The sequence below is a fragment of the Anticarsia gemmatalis genome, chromosome 29, assembly GCF_050436995.1.
Source record: "Anticarsia gemmatalis isolate Benzon Research Colony breed Stoneville strain chromosome 29, ilAntGemm2 primary, whole genome shotgun sequence".
NCBI classification, from domain to species: Eukaryota; Metazoa; Arthropoda; class Insecta; order Lepidoptera; family Erebidae; genus Anticarsia; species Anticarsia gemmatalis.
Window position 1 is genome coordinate 2,650,244 of NC_134773.1, and position 19,790 is coordinate 2,670,033.

A 19,790-nucleotide genomic window follows, 5' to 3' on the forward strand; every position below is an offset into this window, starting at 1 on the left:
AGGGGTTAGGCCTTGAGTCCACCACGCTGGCCAATTGCGGGTTGGGGACTTTGAATGCCTTCAATAAATGTATTAAACTTTAAGGCATGCACGGTTTCCTCACGATATTTTCCTTCACCGTTGGAGCATGTGATAATTACTTATTTCTAATACACACATAACTTCGAACAGTCATTGGCGTGTTGCCTCGGGTTCGAACCTGCGACCACTTGCGTTGGAAGTATCAACTTATACCACTCGGCTACCACTTGTAGAAGTAAATTATAAACCGAACAAAAACTCACTGTAATAAAGCGTGTATGGGCTTATGCCTCCCACACAGTCAAAAGGTCAAAATGAAGCCTACGCTATGACCTATGCTATAACCTTTTAAAGTAATGTGTGTATTAGAAATTATTATTATTTTTGTCAAAAATGTAGGAAAGATTAAAGCCGAATGTATAATATTACTAACTAGCTGACCCACGCAACTTCGCTTGCGTGACATAGGAGAGAATGGGTCATAATTTTTTTCCGTTTTTGTAACATTTTTCGTTGCTACTCCGCTCCTAATGGCCGTAGCGTGATGTTATATAGCCTTCCTCGATTAATGAACTATCTAACACCGAAAGAATTTTTCAATTCGAACCAGTAGTTCAAACAAACAAACTCTTCAATAATATTAGTATTGATTGATAATGCCAAGATAAAATTTACACGCGCAGCTTTGCTCACGTATAGTTTCATCCTCCTATGAGCATTCCTCTATCTTCTTCTTTGTTCTAGAACTATTTCCATGTAAACTTTTTACTAAATTATACTGTCAAGCTGATATGTAAACAACGTCCACATAAAATACGTCCTTAGGCTTTGAGCCCTCGAAACAGTTTGAGGGAAAAGTTCATACTCGTTTAACGCAGAATAAGGCAATTTATAAACCTTACTTTGATTTTAACTGCACGTTTGGCGCAGTGGTTTAAGCGGTCACCTCGCCGCAACAACCGTAGCGCCGCGTGTGGTGGGTTCGAATCCCACCCGGGACAAATCTTTGTGTGATGAGCACGAGTATTTATTCTGAGCCTGGTTGTTAATGTATCTATATAATACAACTAGCTGACCCGCGCAACTTCGCTTGCGTCACCTAAGAGAATTGGTAAAAATGTTCCCCGTTTTTATAACATTTTTCGTTGCTACTCCGCTCCTAATGACCTTAGCGTGATGTTATATAGCCTATAACCTTCCTCGATAAATAGGCTATCTAACACTGAAAGAATTTTTCAAATCGGTCCAGTAGTTCCTGAGATTAGCGCGTTCAAACAAACAAACAAACAAACAAACAAACTCTTCAGCTTTATAATATTATAGTATAGATAAGTATGTATTTAGAAGTATATAAGTATGTTTATCAGTTATTTGGTTACCATAGTACAAGCTCTGCTTAGTTTGGAATCAAATGACCGTGTGTGAGTTGTCCAATAATATTTAATGTTTATTTAATTGCAACTACTAAAATGAATATTAGAATCTACTTTTCAAGTGCTCGACTCCATCTTTATTTATTGAGTACACCAAAACAGTAACTCAATACGTTTCTTTCGACGTTATTATGAACACGTGCAGGATCCGGGCGGCGCCGCGCGGCGTGGTGGTCTTATGTTATTGTTTTCAAACGGATTTATATCTAGGCTGAACGATGGGGAGATTTTTTTTAAAGGCTGTTTGCGTAACGTCTGTGCTTCAGTTTTGGCGGGATTTGAACTGTCAAATTGAAATTTATTTTTGTTTATAAAAGTAATATGGTATTTATTTATTACAGCTGGCCACGTGTCGACCCTTGAAATAGAATTCGCGATGCTGACCAAGGCCTAGTTAATAATCTAGCACGTCCTTCAAAGACTTTAAATCAGTAACGATGTTTTCTTTCTCTGTTACTGTATTACTACTTACTTACTTTACTTACTTGCTTACTATAAAGTAAGCTGAAGTTAATACTGTACATGTTCATTGCTCAATAAGTACGTTTATACATACAAAAATTACGCCTTTTTCCCATAGTGGTAGGCAGAGACCGAAAACGCGATTTCTTACGTCCCCTACAAACTTCCCTAGCTTCATTTTAATTCATACATCTTATCATAAAGAACTATTAATACTTTCACTATCCCAAATTTCTTACTTCAAATGACCATTCTATTTTAGTATAAGACACCTCTGCCTAACTCTCAAACACAGCCGTGATATTATTAAGCGATTTGTCATACAATAATACTGCCGTCGTAAATCTAAACACAGTAACTTCAAAATATGCGTTTTGAGAAAAACGCGGTTGAAGTTTAATGGTTAATTTTTGCTCTCATGAAGATACTAATTATTGTATATTATTGAATGCAACTTTTAATGTTAGTATATGGTTAAATCTTTGATTCTGTATATATATATCTAGTATATTATTATTGTATAAATAATAAAATTAGATAATGTGTTTTAAGCTAGGGTAATAATATAATATTTTTTTCTTTTTTAAGTTACAACACGGTAACTCAACGGTTACTGTGTTGTAACCAAGTTTTACCTATTACTGTGTTGTAACTTTGTAAAGATATTAACATTAGGGGAATTACGACACAGTAAGTATGTACATACTGTGTTATAACTATGTTTCTTAGAAATACGTATAAAATCAGTAATACAGTAAATGAGATACTGTGATTTATTCAAGTATTTGTTGTTTATCTTTGAACAATATTTTATACGCAATCACAGTAACTGAAGAAGCCGTGTTATAATCAAGCAAAATAAAAAAAAGTAAATCTATTCACGTTAAAAAAACACAGTTAGTAGTGGAGATACTGTTATTTAATTTAAAATAACACAGATACTGTATTTTTTATTAAAAAAAATGTTTTTTTTGTAAAAATACTGTGTTTTTATTTAATGTATTTCGGTAACTATCCATCGTACAAACAAACCGAAAACTTTCTCAGATAGCCCGCGGTCTCCTGATTCCAAAGAACTAAACAAACTATAAACACAGTAACTTAAGTTACTGTGTTTACATTTACGACGGCAGAATACAAATATCAAAAAATCGTCCCCATTTTATTTCCGAACGGAAAAAAAAACAAATCCGCAATCTATTCGAAGTTCATCTTGAGGACACTCGAGATTCAAATTTCGAATTGTTATTTTTTTTCGAGCGTCGAATGGCACATGCCCTTTGGTTTATGCCAAGATGGCGACTGATATGCAAATTCGTTCTTTTATTGATACTGTTCTTTTCATTGGTTTTGTTAGATGTGTGTACACGCATAATGTCCTTAGAAATTATGAATGAATAGTTTCAGATGATTTTGTATTTTTGATTGCAAGATTGATTGTTCCGAGCATAGAGATGACCGTTAAAAAAATTTCAATAATATGGGAATCGGGAAGTCTGCAAATAAGCATCTATTTTCATCTGAGTATTAATGATGTTTTGCTCCAAAAACAATTATTAAGGCTGTCAATCAAAGCAAGATAAAAGGTTTGAACCATAAGTCTGTATAACTAGAAAATAATCATACAATACGAACGCTAATTTTAAAAGGTCCGTCTCTTGGCTTAGGATGAGAGGATTTATGTCGGATACACCTACACTATAGATAAAGAAACAACAATTGAATGAAATATTTAAAAATAATCTATTTTATAAGCTAACCGATACTTATCCATAACCCGTAAAACAAGGCCTCAAACTTTCAATCAATCAAATGTATTACCGCCATTTTGCAAAAAAAAAGCCCGCGAAAACAACTGTCAAACTAACATCAAATCTATCAACAATAAACAAGATATCCCACGTCCCACAGGATCCTAAACATCTTATAAACCGTTGTACAACGTTTAGAAGATAATCTAGACATTATCTATTCACAATGCGAATCAATCGACTCGTGTTATACGGGTCGCCATTGTGGTACATGTGTAGCTTACGTTATGAGAAAAGGGATGCTGTGTTTAGTTAAGTTCGATATTCTATGAAGTTCGAAGCTTTTAAAAATGGTTTTCATGGAAATAACTTTATCTGAAAGATGGCCGATATAAAATATAATTACCAATTAGACGGGCCTTACTATTTTATTAAACGTGCTAATATGAGTTATCTATCGATCGTGATTATGACTTAAGTTTATGTCGTAGGTCATGAAATTAGGCAAATGCAAGTGTCTATATAGAGCTCTATTTGTTTTAAATGCAGCATTGTTTTCATAGAGTTCCTTCAATCAAACCATCACTTTAGAAAAATGTTTAAGCAACATATTTTCTTATTTTTTTATCAGTCATATTTATTTGGTAGTCAATGATTTCTTTATATTCAATCAATTTAAAGTGTAAAGCAGTACAAATAAGCATAGTAGGTAGGTATAGTTTTTTTCAAGTGTACTACAAACACACTAAGAAACAATAACATTAACATTAACAACAGTTAATCCTCGCCGAACGCTCGTATTTTCACAATTTGCCACGTATTTACAACATAATAAAACATTACATAAAACTAAACTATCGCTTACAAAACATGTGCGAACAATCAAAGTATTTATTTCTAAATTCTATTGTCTTTGTATTTTTTACTAGTGGACCTGCGTGGCTTCGCTCGCGTAAACTCAGGATAAGTTAAAGTTGACTTTCAACCACCTATCTATCTCGTAGAGTTCAGCCAGCATTTGCAATGTAACCAAAAAATGTTTTTTTTTACCACTTCGTATAAGAAATCTTGAAACTATCAATAGTTCTCTAATATATTAAGCATATTATCTATACTAATATTATAAAGCTGAAGAGTTTGTTTGTTTGTTTGTTTGTTTGAACGCGCTAATCTCAGAAACTACAGGTCCGATTTGAAAAATTCTTTCAGTGTTAGATAGTCCGTTTATCGAGGAAGGTTATAGGCTATATATCATCACGCTACGACCAATAGGAGCGGAGTAGCAATAAAAAATGTTACAAAAACGGGGAAAATTTTGACCCATTGTCTCTTATGTGACGCAAGCGAAGTTGCGCGGGTCAGCTAGTAACATTATAAACCTCCCTCTTGAATCACCTTATCTATAAAAAAAGACACCTCAACCCGTTACTTAGTTTTTCTTTTTTTTATATACATATATAAATGTACATATTGTACATAAATATGTGCATACATACGGACATATCGACAAACGGGAAGCGACTTTGCTTTATATTACGTAGTAATGCGACAAGCAATAACGTGACGTAACCTAACAATATTATCCCTCTTGTCAATATTGTTCGCGCCATTGTCACTACCTGTCATTTGTGTTTTTTTTTTATTTCGGAAATGGACACAGGAAAGAAGGTGGATGCAGCCAGTACCGATTTGAACCTGTTAGTGTAAGGTGCAATTTTATTATTTCATTTCCGAGTTGCGTATTTTAGTTCGATTTATTTTTTAATATTGTGTTTTTTTTTATTGCGGCTGAAAATTAATAGTGTTATTTATTGTTAGTTTGTAAAGAATATTAATATATTTTATAATGAAATACCCATGCAGGAAGATTTTCACTAAATGTGCGACACAATTTGACATGGATTTTCGTGAGTATTTTCTGGGTTATAGAATTAAAAAAAAATAGCCACTTTCAAAACACTTTTTTTTTGTTTTAGGAAAATAATTTGTTCGTTAAATTAAATGTGTTACGCTAAATAACTTTCAGGAAAAAGTTTTTGCGAAAATTTTCCGGAAAATCGCTACGAGATTTTTTTTAAGTCTTTTGTGTTTACTGCGATACCCGTTCTAAGATAAAAGACCAGTTATTTTGCTAAATTTATTTCTTGCAATTAAGGTTTATGACGTCCTAAAAATTCTACGCCTTACTTTTAAAACGTTTAGTACTTTAGTCACCTTTAACAAAGTAACATAAACTCAACTTCGTAACTCTATTTCTGTAGAACTATTGAGTCTAAGCCCGCCATGTTAGCCGTAAAACAAAAATATTCGCGCGCAAATTCATAAATGGAACGCACGGAATCCGATCGGGAGCTTGTTTATGGCGCCTTATAAATGAAGGCCGTATGCTATTATGTTGTTTATGGTTGGAGCAATTTATTATCGAAATTGTGGTTACACGATTTGCAATAAATAGTTTTTACTTATAATTTACCCCGCATTGGTATTTTATTAATTGATCACGATAAACTATCGCGGCTAAATTACTCGAAAGTTCAACATAATTTTAAAATTCAACATTTTTAATATTACGATACCTATCATCTTATTATCCGATGTTTCGATTGAGTTATACCGTCAGCCTATAACCACGATCGAAACGTAAGGTAGTTAAAAAGTTATCGCAAGTCTTGAAAGTTTCAGTCGCACATAAGACTTGTTATGCATCTTAGTAAATGGCAAAATGTGTCTTGTATTTATAACTAGCTTTCACCCGCGACTTCGTCCGCCACCAGATTTCTCCCATGGGAATGCGTCATTTTCCCGGGGTAAAAAGTAGCCTATGTCCTTTCTAGGGTATCAAAATATCTCCATACCAAATTTCATGCAAATTGGTTCAGTAGTTTAGGCGTGATTGAGTAACAGACAGACAGACAGAGTTACTTTCGCATTTATAATATTAGTATGGATTTATACTATGTTTTGTAAGCACATTACATTTAAATAAATAATTATTATATTCTAGTAAAATCTAATTAATTTTATTTATTTTAGTAAAATCTCCCTGAATGCCAAAATTTTGCAACAAAAAATGCGAATCATCGTAAATTTCCGCCATAAGGCCTCCCCATAACAAATACAGCATCATTTGTAAGAATTAGGTGCATTGCATTATTCATGTGATGTTGTTTTCCCGCCAAAACTCTATGGCACGTTGTTTTTCATGCAGAGGTATGAAGTGCTGCCAGCCTATAAATATGCATCGCGTCGTTAGAAGGTAGATGTTAATTTTTTGAATGTATAATTTAGAGCTGGTAATTTTTTTGGGGTAGGTCATGAGTTTCATAGAACGAAATAAAGATTTAAGAATTTCGTATTTTATAATTTTAGCCTCTTAGTCTAGTACTAATATTAAATGCGATTTTTTGAGAATAAAAGGCTGTCTGCTTGCTCCTCTTTCAGCAAAAACGACGGGAAGTTTATGATTTAATTCAGCATGCAGTTAGTAAGGTTTATGCGATTAATACATAAAAAACGTGTAACTTAACGTGTTTTTCAGCAAGATTCTTTAGGACCTAGATTTTTCTATCTTAACTACATTGAAAAGAACATGGAATACAAGGTCTTCATAACCGGATATTTTATAGACACCGCGATGAATTCAAATACTCTCCTATTAATCCCATAAAAAACATCATGACATACAAGAAACTTCGCCGACTACTTCTTAGGTTTTTTTACCCATAGCTGTCCCACTGCTGAGCATCTCCTCCCGAATGAGGGAGGGGTATAATCTGTATTTTTAAAATTAACATGTTTTTCTTCTTTGCAGCTTGTCACAAAGACAGCAGACCGCTCGACGCGGCTGCCATCATGAAAGAAAAGAGCAAGAACGCGGCGCGTTCCCGGAGAGAGAAAGAGAACGCAGAGTTCTTAGAACTTGCCAAACTGCTCCCACTACCTTCTGCTATTACGTCACAACTGGACAAAGCGTCTGTCATCAGACTCACTACCAGTTACTTGAAAATGCGCCAAGTTTTCCCCGATGGTAAGTCTCTTTCACTCACAAGGCGAAAGACGGAGAGATCAGAGTTTTTAGAACTTGTGAAGTATGTGTTTTTTACACTTATTAAGGTAACCGACTAGAAACGCTATACAAGTCGTAAAGAGAATCAAATCGAGGTTAACGATTATGTATATCATATTTAACCTTCAGTCGCTCCATGTAAAACACTGGTATTCAGCTGCATCCAGTGAGACTGGAAGCCGACTCCAACATAGTTTGGAAGAAAGACTAAGCTGATATACATTTAACCTTCATCTCTTCTCTAGGTCTCGGCGACGCGTGGGGCGCAGCACCTCCTCCACCACAACCTCGTGAACTGTCCATCAGAGAGCTCGGCTCTCACTTACTCCAGACCCTGGACGGCTTCATCTTCGTGGTCGCTCCTGACGGCAAGATCATGTATATCAGTGAAACAGCCTCCGTGCATCTAGGGCTAAGTCAAGTAAGTTACTGAAGCTGTTCTAATGAAAATATTGTAGTTAGGACTTTTAAAAAGGTAACTTTTCCAAGACCCACTTTTGCTTTTTTAATGCAAATGGCAAAATAGGAGTTCAGTTGAAGATAATTTTGTTGCATCACTATAACTATGGTTTGAATCTATTTAACTACTTAAAAAACGCTGGTTTCCTTGAGTTTCTTACCAAGTTTTTTCATGGATTTTACCTCTCACGGATAAAACCATTATCTGTAACTAACCAACACAAGTATTAGGTCGGGGAAAAAGTATTTCCGCATTATAGTATGTATGAACTTGTAATAAAATCTTTTACACGTACCACCTCACGAGCTCACTGAAAGAAACATAATGAACCGTGTACTCATTTGTGATTCTTGAAGCCAAAGAGATTTTATTACAAGTTCATACATAGGTACTATAATGCGAAAAGACTTTTTTCTCGATCTAATATTAAAAAGTTTACCTTAATAAAGAATTGAAATAACTTTTATAGGAACTTAATAACGAGTGCACATATTCTATAGTTCCAATTAATTCTTGCTTTAACTGAATATTCCAAAATAGGCTTTTATTTACAAAAAAACCTTTTAAAGACCCTAAATTGTTTGACGTGTCACCAAAACTTCCAAAATACAAGCTTTTTGCTTCAAAATGCCGGTCTAATAAGAAGTTATGTAACAAAACTTTACACTCTTTCTTTATTCCCACAGGTAGAGTTAACAGGCAACTCAATATACGAGTACATCCATCAATCAGATCACGACGAGATGACAGCAGTACTCAGCTTACAGCATCCACACTCTTATTTAGGACACCAGTATCCTAGTCTTGGGTGAGTTTCCTATTATTACCATTTATTTTTCGTGTAAAATATTAATTTCTTTCTCTTTTAAAAGACAACTCCCGCACTAAGAATTGCACTTGTGTCGCGAAAATTTTACAAAACCCGAAACAATTTTTCAATTATATATAATTGTTCCGTGTGGGAATCGTACCCGACTAGCGGTGTGGGCGACCATAACCACTGCGCAACGGAGGCAGTCAGTTATTTTATAACCTGAATTTTGAAGATTTAAGAATAAAAAAATACAGTAGCCTGGAAAAATAACAGTACTTACAAACTATTTTTAAAAACCGAGTCAATAGATAGGTACCTACTTATTAACATCCAATACTCCAATCAAAAAAAATCGATGGTCCTGTAATGTTAAACTTAGCTAAACTTTCAGTGCAATTTTTTTAAAATAACTTATATTTGTAGGTACCCAGTAGGCGGCACTTGGGGTCCATCGGTTGACATCGAGTGTGAGAGAGCGTTCTTCATCAGAATGAAGTGCGTCCTCGCCAAGAGAAACGCTGGGCTTACCACATCAGGGTATAAGGTAAGATAATAACTTATTTTGTCATTATTGTCAAACATAAACATCTACATTTAAAATACAACTATATACAATTTAAAATATTATAAATTTTTGTTGTTAGTAACACGGAAATGGGTCAAGTTAAAAATAATTTTAAAATATGGCACCCTTTTCCGCTACAAGTTTCTCGTTCCATAAATACTTTTAATTAAGAGAATTTATCTCGGTAATCAAATACGATAGTATTAATATTCTTGTAATTTCAAAACAATTTCTTTATGTGTTTTTTAACTAATTTGAATCTTAGAATCCGGAAAAGTTACATATTTCTTACAATACTACAGGACACAAAAAATACAGATGGCAATGGTTTTCAGAACAGTTCCTAACTAAATAATCTAAATTGGAAATAATACTAAGCAATTCCTTTCCCCAAGTTTGGTATTCCAAACCAAAAATTGTAATAATCTCAACACTCACGAAAAAAGCAAACAACAAAAATCCACCCTAGCTTACGCATTCAATTAATATAACTAATACAAATAATCCATTCACCCCACGACATAATACCTACACGCGTCCATATTGTTTTAAACCTTACGACAATTGGCTCAATCACAATACTTGTGTTCAAAGACACGTGGCTGTTAAAAAAAAACAATGACGTTAAATTGCGCGCGAAATTTTTAGATGACAGATTTGTTTTTTTTTTTGTTGTGATATTTTTTTAATTGATCTGAATCCCATAGAATTAGGTCTGTTAAAATTTTACAATCGATTGAGCTTTGAGAGACCACAGATTTTAGGGTTCCGTACCCAAAGGGTCAAACGGGACCCTATTACTAAACCTCCGCTGTCTGTCTGTCTCCAGGCTGTATCTCATAAACCGTGATAGCTAGAAATCTGAAATTTTCACAAATGATGTATTTCCGTTGCCGCTATATAGCAACAAATTCATTTTTTTTTAATAAAAGGGGGTCCCCCATACAATAAGCGTGATTATTTCGTATTTTTGAGACGGAACCCTTCGTGCGCGAGCTCAACTGGCACTTGGACGGTTTTTTCAAAACAAACCAGACCTAACAGCTAACTTCGTAATAATTCGTATTATCCCAACATAGAACCTCCTTACGGCATTTCCTCATATAACCTCTAATTCCCTCTCATTCTCCAGGTGATCCACTGCTCGGGCTACCTCCGTGCGCGGCGCTTCGGCGAGGGCTCGGCGCCGCTGGGCCTCATCGCGGTGGGGCACTCGCTGCCGCCCTCCGCGGTCACGGAGCTGAAGCTGCACTCCAACATGTTCATGTTCCGAGCCTCGCTGGACATGAGACTTATATTCTTGGATGCCAGGTATGTTTATATCAAAATTTTTATTTCCTTAGCCTTTAAGTGTCCCACTGCACCACACCAAATCCCAATCAAAATTAAACAATAATAATTAATTAATTTAATATTTGATGTAATTAATGAAATTAATCAACTACATCAAAATTTCAACAATTTAGTTATGTTCCCGTTTAGATTATTCTAGTAAGATTCCATCATAAGGATTTCTTTGAATCTTCTCGTTATCGTATGGTTATAGTGATCAACCTAGTGTCAAAGTTGTTAAAGCCCGAAGACCTTTGCCGTGGTACCTTTAGTGTCAATTAAGATAACAGTCGTTAAGTGTTATCTTAATTGACAACAACCGGCACCGACTTTTTACATGCCCTTCGAAGCACGGAGACAAATTCAAATACCACTATGCGATCACCCATCTATAGAATGACCGCGCCAGAGGTTCGCTTAACCTACAGATCGTTTACCGACCGGTGAGCTTAACTGTCGAATGCCCAAACTCTTTCAATAGGATTTAAGATAGTATGGGAGCGCTAACAAGACTTTTTTCTACCTAAGCACCGTTATATCCAGTCCGTATTAAACTAAATATCACTGCTAATATACAAACATATATCGAAATAACAATTAATATAGGTGTACGTCGATACACACAGTATTAAGTGGTTCTCAGAAGTTGTAACTCGCGGTCACAATGCCAGGTCCTGAGCGTTTGCCAATATGTCCGACACGACTGCTGGAGGAACGACTTAGATTAACATAGAACAGTGAAAATTATTGATTGGGAAAAGGCAATTTCAGATCTATACTAATGAAATGAAGTAGTGTTTTCCTGTTTATTTGTTTGAGCGCGCTAATCTTAAGAATTACTGGTTGGAATATGTTTTTGTTGAATAGTTTTTTTTGTTGAAGACTATAAACTGTATAACATAGCGATATGGCTAATTGAAGTGGTGCAGTTAAAAATGTTATGAGAATGGTAAAACAAAATTTTAAGTTAATTCAAAGAGATTTTCTTTTCTGCTTAAATTAATCGACAACATGGGTGATTTAATATATTTTGAATAAAAGCTTGTAAAAATTGATCTAGATTTTAATTAAAAACATTTTAAGGTCGTATAGCATAAAAAAGTTGTTATAATAATTAAAATTATAGATGTCAGCTGCAATGAATCACGTTTTGAACTTTAACTATAATCAATATTAAAGCAAGCTATAACTTATTACAATAACATACTAAAAATTCAAGCAATCTTTGCGTTTTCCACTGCACCCGACACAAATCAAAATCTTTTCCATTCACATCCACATTGTAACTCGGTTTAATTCAGCGTGGATTGTAAGGATTATGTATATCCGTCTGTAACGAAACGGCCCATAAGCGAGCCCGCTAACGAACAATGCCGAAACTGGTGCGTTCTCCATTTGTGTCGACACATAGGTTCACAGATGGTGAGGAACGTGTTCTAGCTGTGTATATTGATTTCATTCTGGGAACGCGTAACTCTATCGTAAATGAATAACTGTTGTCGTTTTCCATATGTGCCGACTGGTGTTTTAAATGTTTTGAGTTCTTGAAAGTAGAGAGGCTGAATATGGTATGATGTGTTTGGTTTTGTACTGTAAGCTTATAAGAAAAGCAATGTGAATTGGAGCAATTATGAAGAGCGACTACTAATGATTATCTAGGTATAATTGCTAGTAGAAGGCAGGAAACAAGGTTTTCAGTAATCTTTGACTTCAGAAAGATGCTTTCATAATAAAAAGGAATCTTACTTTAGTAATTTTTTAGAATATATTAATATTAATGCTTTAGAATTCATTTTGTAAGAACAATCAGTAAATGTAATAAATGGGCAAACCAGATTCTTACTGAAATTCTAAAAAAAAAAATAAAAAAATATGTATTTGAAAAATCTTATGACGCTGTACCTAATAGTATTTTATTTGTATCTGTAAATAAATCAATTTAAATATTTCCGCAGATTTTCATTTGTGTAACATTTCTGCCCTACATTTTCAAAAATCCGATGCACAGATTAGTATTTTCTTTTTCTCAGAATCAATTCATACGTTTTAGCACTTTTTTTTTATCTGCGTAAAACTTTAGTCTATTTCTAAGCGTATCAAATAATGTCGATCAAAATAATTAGCTCTGATCAGAACTTCAACATTGATATTATATTATTTGTGTCGTACGCAATGGAAACGCGCGTCGCACGCAAGTTCAACGTTTATTGGTTCACGGCAATCACGGGCGCGTAAACCTCAACAATGCGTTGTTCGTGGAACAAACGCCGCCTGGGTATGAGCTTGTATGTATGTATGTCTCACTGTATGTGTCTGTGTGATAGAGTGCGAGATTTAATATATTTTAAACTTATTTCTATAGAATAAATAATGATTTTTTAAATTCTATCTATCTATCGTATGATTAGTGGTCAACTTAGTGTCAAAGTTGTTCAAGCCCGAAAGGCCTTTGACATGGCTGTTATTTGAATTGAGAACAACCGGGACCAACTTTTTACGTGCCCTTCGAGATGCTCAGTTCAAATACTACTATGCGGTCACCCATCTATAGATTAACCGCACCAATTTTCATCGTAATCGGTTCAGTAGTATTTGCGTGAAAGAGTAACAAACATCCATACATACATACTTTCGCATTTATATTAGTAGCATAGCTAGGGTATTAGTATCCTAACTAGTAAAGTTCCTAGGCTAGCATATTTGAAAAGGTATTGAATATCAAACACCTGGGGACAGCTGCTTGCAATATGTTTTCACAGATAATACTTATATAGACTTGTTTATTAAAACATTTCAATTTATCATTAACAGTCTATCAATGCCATCTATGGATACGTAATAAAAACATGGAACACTATACACGGACCATTACAATCATACGAACTACGTGATAGTCAAAATTGTCATAGCGTGTGACAATACTAAGCCAGTTTTATAAGACGGTGTAAGTGTGAGCGAGAGTGTCCGATAAATATGCTATTCTAAGTAATTCGCACGTTTGTAATAGCCCGAGTCTGATGTGACGTTATTACCACCATGCCGGAACCATTGCGTCGGGAGATCGTAGGTTCGATTCCCACTCGGAACAATCATTTGTGCGATACACAAATAATTGTTTCGAGTCTGGAGTTGTACTTTGTGTCCGTTGTTTGTATGTTTGTAAAAGTCCACGCGACACAAAAGCAATTCTTAGTGCGGGAGTTGTCTTTTTTTAGAGTATAATTCTAAAAAAAGTATTCCTTCAAATGTGTTATAATTGAATATTTGTTGATGTGTATTATAATTGTATGAATGTGAATGAAGCAAGGGAAGTTTGTAAGGATCGCACCAAGTGACGTTCTTTGGTCTCTGCCTACCTCTATGAGAAAAAGGCGTGATATTATGTATGTATATTAAAATTGTATCATTGTATAATGTACGTGCTAAAGTGGCCGGTAGTGGGAATACTTCCGCGCAGTCAGCGGGTTCGACGCCGGCTGACGCAGCGGTAAAACTTGCTGTGTACGCGGAACTGTTTGATTGGAAGTAATTCGGTCAAGAGCGAGTTGCGTCATTTAATTAGTAAGGTTGTTTTAGTACTTGTTTTTAAAAAGACAATTTTCATTATTCAAAAGTCCGGCCAAGTGCGAGTCGGACTCGCGCATGAAGGGTTCCGTACTCTATATCTATCTTTAATAGACAATCACGTTTGTTGTATGGGAGCCGCCCTTTAATTGTTATTTAATTATTCATTTAAAGGTAATAGGTATATAAGTGAATATTCTGTGAAAATTTGAAGCGTCTGCCTGTTATCGTTTTTAATATTGAGCTAAACAATACGAAATAAAACACGTTTGTTGTATGGAGACCTCTCTTAATATTTTTTGTTTCAAGTATTTGTTGTGAAAATTTCATCTTCCTCGCTATTATGGTTTATGAGATGCAGTCTGGTGACAGACGGACAAACAGCAGAGGGCTAGTAATAGGGTCCCGCTTTTGCCTCTTAGTTACGGAACGCTAAAAATTATTAAGGCCGGGCTTCTTTTCTAACACGATATTAACATCGATCGAATAATCTTAATAAAAGATGTTCAGTTTATAATATAAAACTAAAAAGAACTATTTTAAAACATCTAAACAGAGACTCGAACTCGGTACATCAGTAAAGCGACAAAACCATACTCCACTCTACACGTGTAACCAAAAAAAAACTATCATTACAAAAAAATATTCCCAAAAAAATGTTCTTAAAAAAGTGCTTTAGTTAAAACCCTTGTACATTTTCATCCCCTATTTAAACGATAGGGGTGTGAGACAATGCTGCCCACCCCATATTAATTGATGTTGTTATAGTATCGGATGTCCGTTGCTAAGTGTTTGTCAATGGAGGGTGAAAAAATAAGTGGGTTTTTTACTAAACCAAAAAAAATATATAACCGTTTTTGATAAAAATATCATTTTAAGGTTAGCAATAAATCTTTCCTAGTTAAGGTATGAAAGCGTTTCAGACTTTACTTTCGAAATACGTGGAAGTGCAAAGCAGCCACCCATCCCTAGAATATTCGCCCGAAAGGTTGCTTTACCCAAAATTATTATTATTAAGTTCTTTGTAAATAACTATAATTGAACATTTATAATGTTAATAAAATATAAAAACAATTGGGATTTCCAAAAATCTTTTGTTCCTCTACACTTCCTAAGGATTTTTCATAGCAAAATTCAAGTTTCTACGCTCAGTAGTTTCGGCTGTGCGTTGTCCATCAGTCAGTCAGTAACGGAAGAGTTTTATACATATAGATTGTTTGTTTGTCGTATGGTTAGTGGTCAACCTAGTGTCAAAGTTGTTCAAGCCGCCCGAGAGGCCTTTGTCATGACTTAACGACTGTTATCTTAGTAGAAATAACCGGGACCGACTTTTAACGTGCCCTCCGAAGCACGGAGACACCCAGTTCAAATACCACTATGCGGTTACCCATATATAGAATGACCGCGCCAATGGTTGCTTAACCCACAGATCGTTTACCGACTGGTGAGCGCAACTGGCTTTGGGCGCCTCACATATAAATATTGATATTGTATAATTATATAATATACATATTGATTATATAATAAAACTCAATCGATCTCTAATAATATCCATTGAACTGAAAAACCCCACCAATTATAAAAAACTACTGTTCTTTCACTCGTAAAATCTGTTGACGTAGTATTCTTGATGCTTGAAGCAATTAACCGCGTGACAGGGTCTCCCTTGTATAAGGGGTAACTAATTATCGAAGGGTCGCTCAAGTGTAGGGGTAGGTCCGGATGTAGGGAATTTGTAAGGTGGTGTGAAAATCTGTGTTTTTCATTGTTTTAAGTAGAAAATAAAAGGTGAACGCTTGTTTTGAAACTATTGACATCAAATTGTATGGTGTAAATCTAAAAATTTTGTCTGAATAATAAATAAAGAAATAATGAAAAATTATTTGATTTTTAGACATAGTCTCTCTTTGTATTGAGATGGTAACTCTACAGGTACAGTGCGCGAAATTCTAAAAGTTAGTGTGGAAACCACTTTGCCCCATGAATAATCCATCTTTTAATACCAATAAATTAATAAGAAACGTCATTCTATATTTTTTTAATATTTGTAGCTTAGTATAATGTACTTGTAACCGGTGGCCCTATACATATGACAGAATGTATGGATGTGAAGGGAAGTTTGCAAGGATCGTACCAAGTAACGTTCTCTGGTCTCTGTCTAACGGAAAGAAGGCTTAATATTATAAATGTTCAGCGTTAAAATAGTGTAAACCAAAATTTTTACTATTAATAGAGTGGGGACTCTTAACAAACATAGCAGCTACAACGTTATATAATTATAACGAGTTATAACGTTAAACTAGCAGTTATAAACAGTTATGTTGTTTACAGAGTGGCGACGCTGACGGGGTACGAGCCTCAGGACCTGATTGAGAAGACACTGTATCACTATATACACGGCACCGATGTGTTACACATGAGGCATTCACACTGTACATGTAAGTATTTAATAATACCTGATATAACACAGAAATTAAAGCGATCATGTATTTTTACATAGGTTTACTTAATATTTCAACACTAGCTGACTCGCGCAACTCCGCTTGCGACACATAAGAGAGAACGGGTCAAAATTTTCCCCGTTTCTGTAACATTTTTTACTGGTACTCTGCTCCTATTGGTCGTAGCGTGATGATATATAGCCTATAGCCTTCCTCGATATATGGGCTATCAGTCACTGAAAGAATTATGTTCCTGATATTAGCGCGTTCAAACAAACAATCAAACAAACAAACTCTTCAGCTTTATAATATTAGTATAGAAGTATAGATAACACAGGAATTAAAGCTATCACGTATTTTTACAATAGGTTTACTTGATATTTCAAATTCGGAAATCAGAAGCTGGCAATTGTCTATTGACCACAGCCAAGGTAACCTGTGTAGTTGTGAAAAGTTAAACTATCTATTTTTTTACCCATTACTGTCCCACTGCAGGGCAAGGGTCTCCTCCCAAACGAAGGGTAGGGGTTAGGCTTTGAGTCCACCACGCTGGCCAAGTATTATACAATTTTTTAGGCAGGTTTCATCACGATGTTTTCCTTCACCGTTCGAGCAAGTGATTACTATTTTCTAATACACACATAACTTTGGAAGTCATTGGTGTGTTGCCTTGGGTTCGAACCTGCAACCACTTGCGTAGGAGGTGTCAACTTTAACCACTCGAGGCCCCAATAGCCAGTTGCGCTCACCGGTTGGTAAACGATCTGTGGGTAAGTAAGCAATCCTCGGCGCGTTTATTCCATTGATGGGTGACCGCATAGTGGTATTTGAGATGGGCGTCTCCGTGCTTCGGAGGGCACGTGAAAAGTCGGTCCCGGCTGTTGTCAATTAAGATAACAGTCGTTAAGCCATGTCAAAGGCCTCTCGGGCGGCTTGAACAACTTTGACACTAGGTTGACCACTAACCATACGACGAACGAACTTTAACCATCGAACTATATATTGCAGTGTTAACTAAAGGACAAGTGACGTCTCGCTACTACCGGTTCCTCACCAAGAGCGGCGGCTGGGTGTGGATGCAGAGCTACGCCACCATAGTACATAACTCGCGCTCCTCGCGACCACACTGTATTGTGTCCGTCAATTATGTGCTGAGGTAAGGAAAAGATAATTATTTTGAGATATTTTCTTTGAGATTTTGATCAAAGACTGTTGATGAGATTGTATATACTTAGTGCATGCTATACAATTTTTAACCTACATTAATGAGAACAATTTACATTCCACCATATATTTTTGAAAATTAACTAAGTATCCTCGTTTGAGGTTTTATTCATTATCAAAAGCTCTTTATTCTTCGTTAAAGAAATTGGGTACCAGAATTGGACTCCATTGTCTCATCGCTGTATGCTGAAACTTAATGATGAAAGATCTCTCAAAATAAGAGAAATGAACGGAAAGGCAGATCGCAGTGTGAAACCAAAAAACGCGTTGTTTTTTTCTTCATTTACCGCCACATAATAATTACGTTATTTTAATTATGAAGTAATTCTAACAAATATTTCCTTTTACAGTGACATAGAAGAAAAGCACCTCATCCTCAACATCAGCCAAGGGGGTCCTAAAGTGAACCACGTAGAAATCCCCACCCCACACGTACCGACCACGACCACACCTCCCCAAGTGAACCACGTGAGGCACAGTGACAAACTAAACACGGTCCATGTGACCGACACCGAATATTCGGACTCTAGCGGCGGCTACAACTACCCAGAATACAACATACCTTTAACCCAAACTTACGAAACAGAAGACTACCAACAAAATGGCTACCAAGAAATATTCTACGAAAACTACGCGGATACCAACGAAATCCTACCAAATTATGTAAGTTATCCACAAAATCAGAGACCTTTTTCAGCCAGCTCGTCCTCCTGTAGTTCCATCGAAGGTTCCGAAATCCCTAATCAATATAATTATACTAATTTAATATCGTTTTACGGGCACAATCAGGGGCAAAATGGGAGGCCTGTTGCGGAAAATTTCGGCAGTTCGTTTGGCAAGATGACGCCCAGTCCGTCGGTCCAGGAGGGGGGGTATACTAGTGTGATTGTAGACAATACGCAGCAGTTCCATCATCACGGAGGGGGGGTGAATGAGTTCGTGCATTGATAGTCTCAGTTTAATTCGGATTTTGTAGGTCTACTTGTATAGGACTGAATGAGAATATGTGTTGAACTCTTTGCAAGGGTTTGAAAATCTTTTGTTAGAAGTCTTGTTCGTGAAAAAGGCAGAGAATTTTCATCTTTTATAGTATTTGAATTAAGTTGCTTACGTGTGAAATTTCTGAAAAGCAATATTAATTTCAGACGATGCTACACTTTTTAATCTATTTAAATAGAAAATCTGTGTAGACGTCTGTCTTTTTGAACTTATTTATTTAACAAAAGTTACAATACTTTAACATCCTAAAGTATAGATTTTTTAATTTTTTCACACATTTCTATAGAGTTGTACACATACATGTATGACAATATGTATGAATGTGGATGAAACAAAACAAGTATGTATAGTTTGCAAGAGGCGTTCCGTTAGACCTTCCCTAAATAAGGCGTGATATTATGTATGTATGTTTGTTAAATTCGAATGCAGAAACATCAGTCAATTTTAAGTGATATTTTGTATATCTATCGCTATAACACGTCAAAATGACAACAACATGATAGGTAATTATGTAGTGGTTTGAATTCAGGACAGAGTCTCAGTCTCGAATTCAAACAGTCCGATTTACCCCCGGTTTCTGTGGTACATTTAGCGGCAGTTTATCTCAAGCCTAAATATGGTCTAAATACGGTCCGTGAGTGACTTTAAGATTGAAAAT

The 19,790-nt window shown here is 35.5% G+C and overlaps 1 protein-coding gene across 6 annotated transcripts in view; it reads left to right on the top strand.

Annotated features, from left to right (window-relative positions):
• Nucleotides 1-19,790, top strand: part of sim (bHLH transcription factor single-minded) — a 59,612-nt gene extending 39,822 nt beyond the window's left edge. For 3 of the 6 annotated variants that reach the window (XM_076133375.1, XM_076133372.1, XM_076133371.1), the window contains exons 2-9: nucleotides 7,479-7,694; nucleotides 7,979-8,154; nucleotides 8,880-9,001; nucleotides 9,431-9,551; nucleotides 10,705-10,883; nucleotides 16,800-16,906; nucleotides 17,918-18,065; nucleotides 18,484-19,790. In XM_076133375.1, coding sequence (XP_075989490.1) covers nucleotides 7,520-7,694; nucleotides 7,979-8,154; nucleotides 8,880-9,001; nucleotides 9,431-9,551; nucleotides 10,705-10,883; nucleotides 16,800-16,906; nucleotides 17,918-18,065; nucleotides 18,484-19,081 — 1,626 coding nt within the window. In that variant the 5' untranslated portion in view covers nucleotides 7,479-7,519 and the 3' untranslated portion in view covers nucleotides 19,082-19,790. Of the gene's footprint in view, nucleotides 1-5,243; nucleotides 5,376-5,396; nucleotides 5,575-7,478; nucleotides 7,695-7,978; nucleotides 8,155-8,879; nucleotides 9,002-9,430; nucleotides 9,552-10,704; nucleotides 10,884-16,799; nucleotides 16,907-17,917; nucleotides 18,066-18,483 lie in introns of those variants that run through there. The other 3 variants (XM_076133374.1, XM_076133376.1, XM_076133370.1) reach the window with 3 other exon arrangements.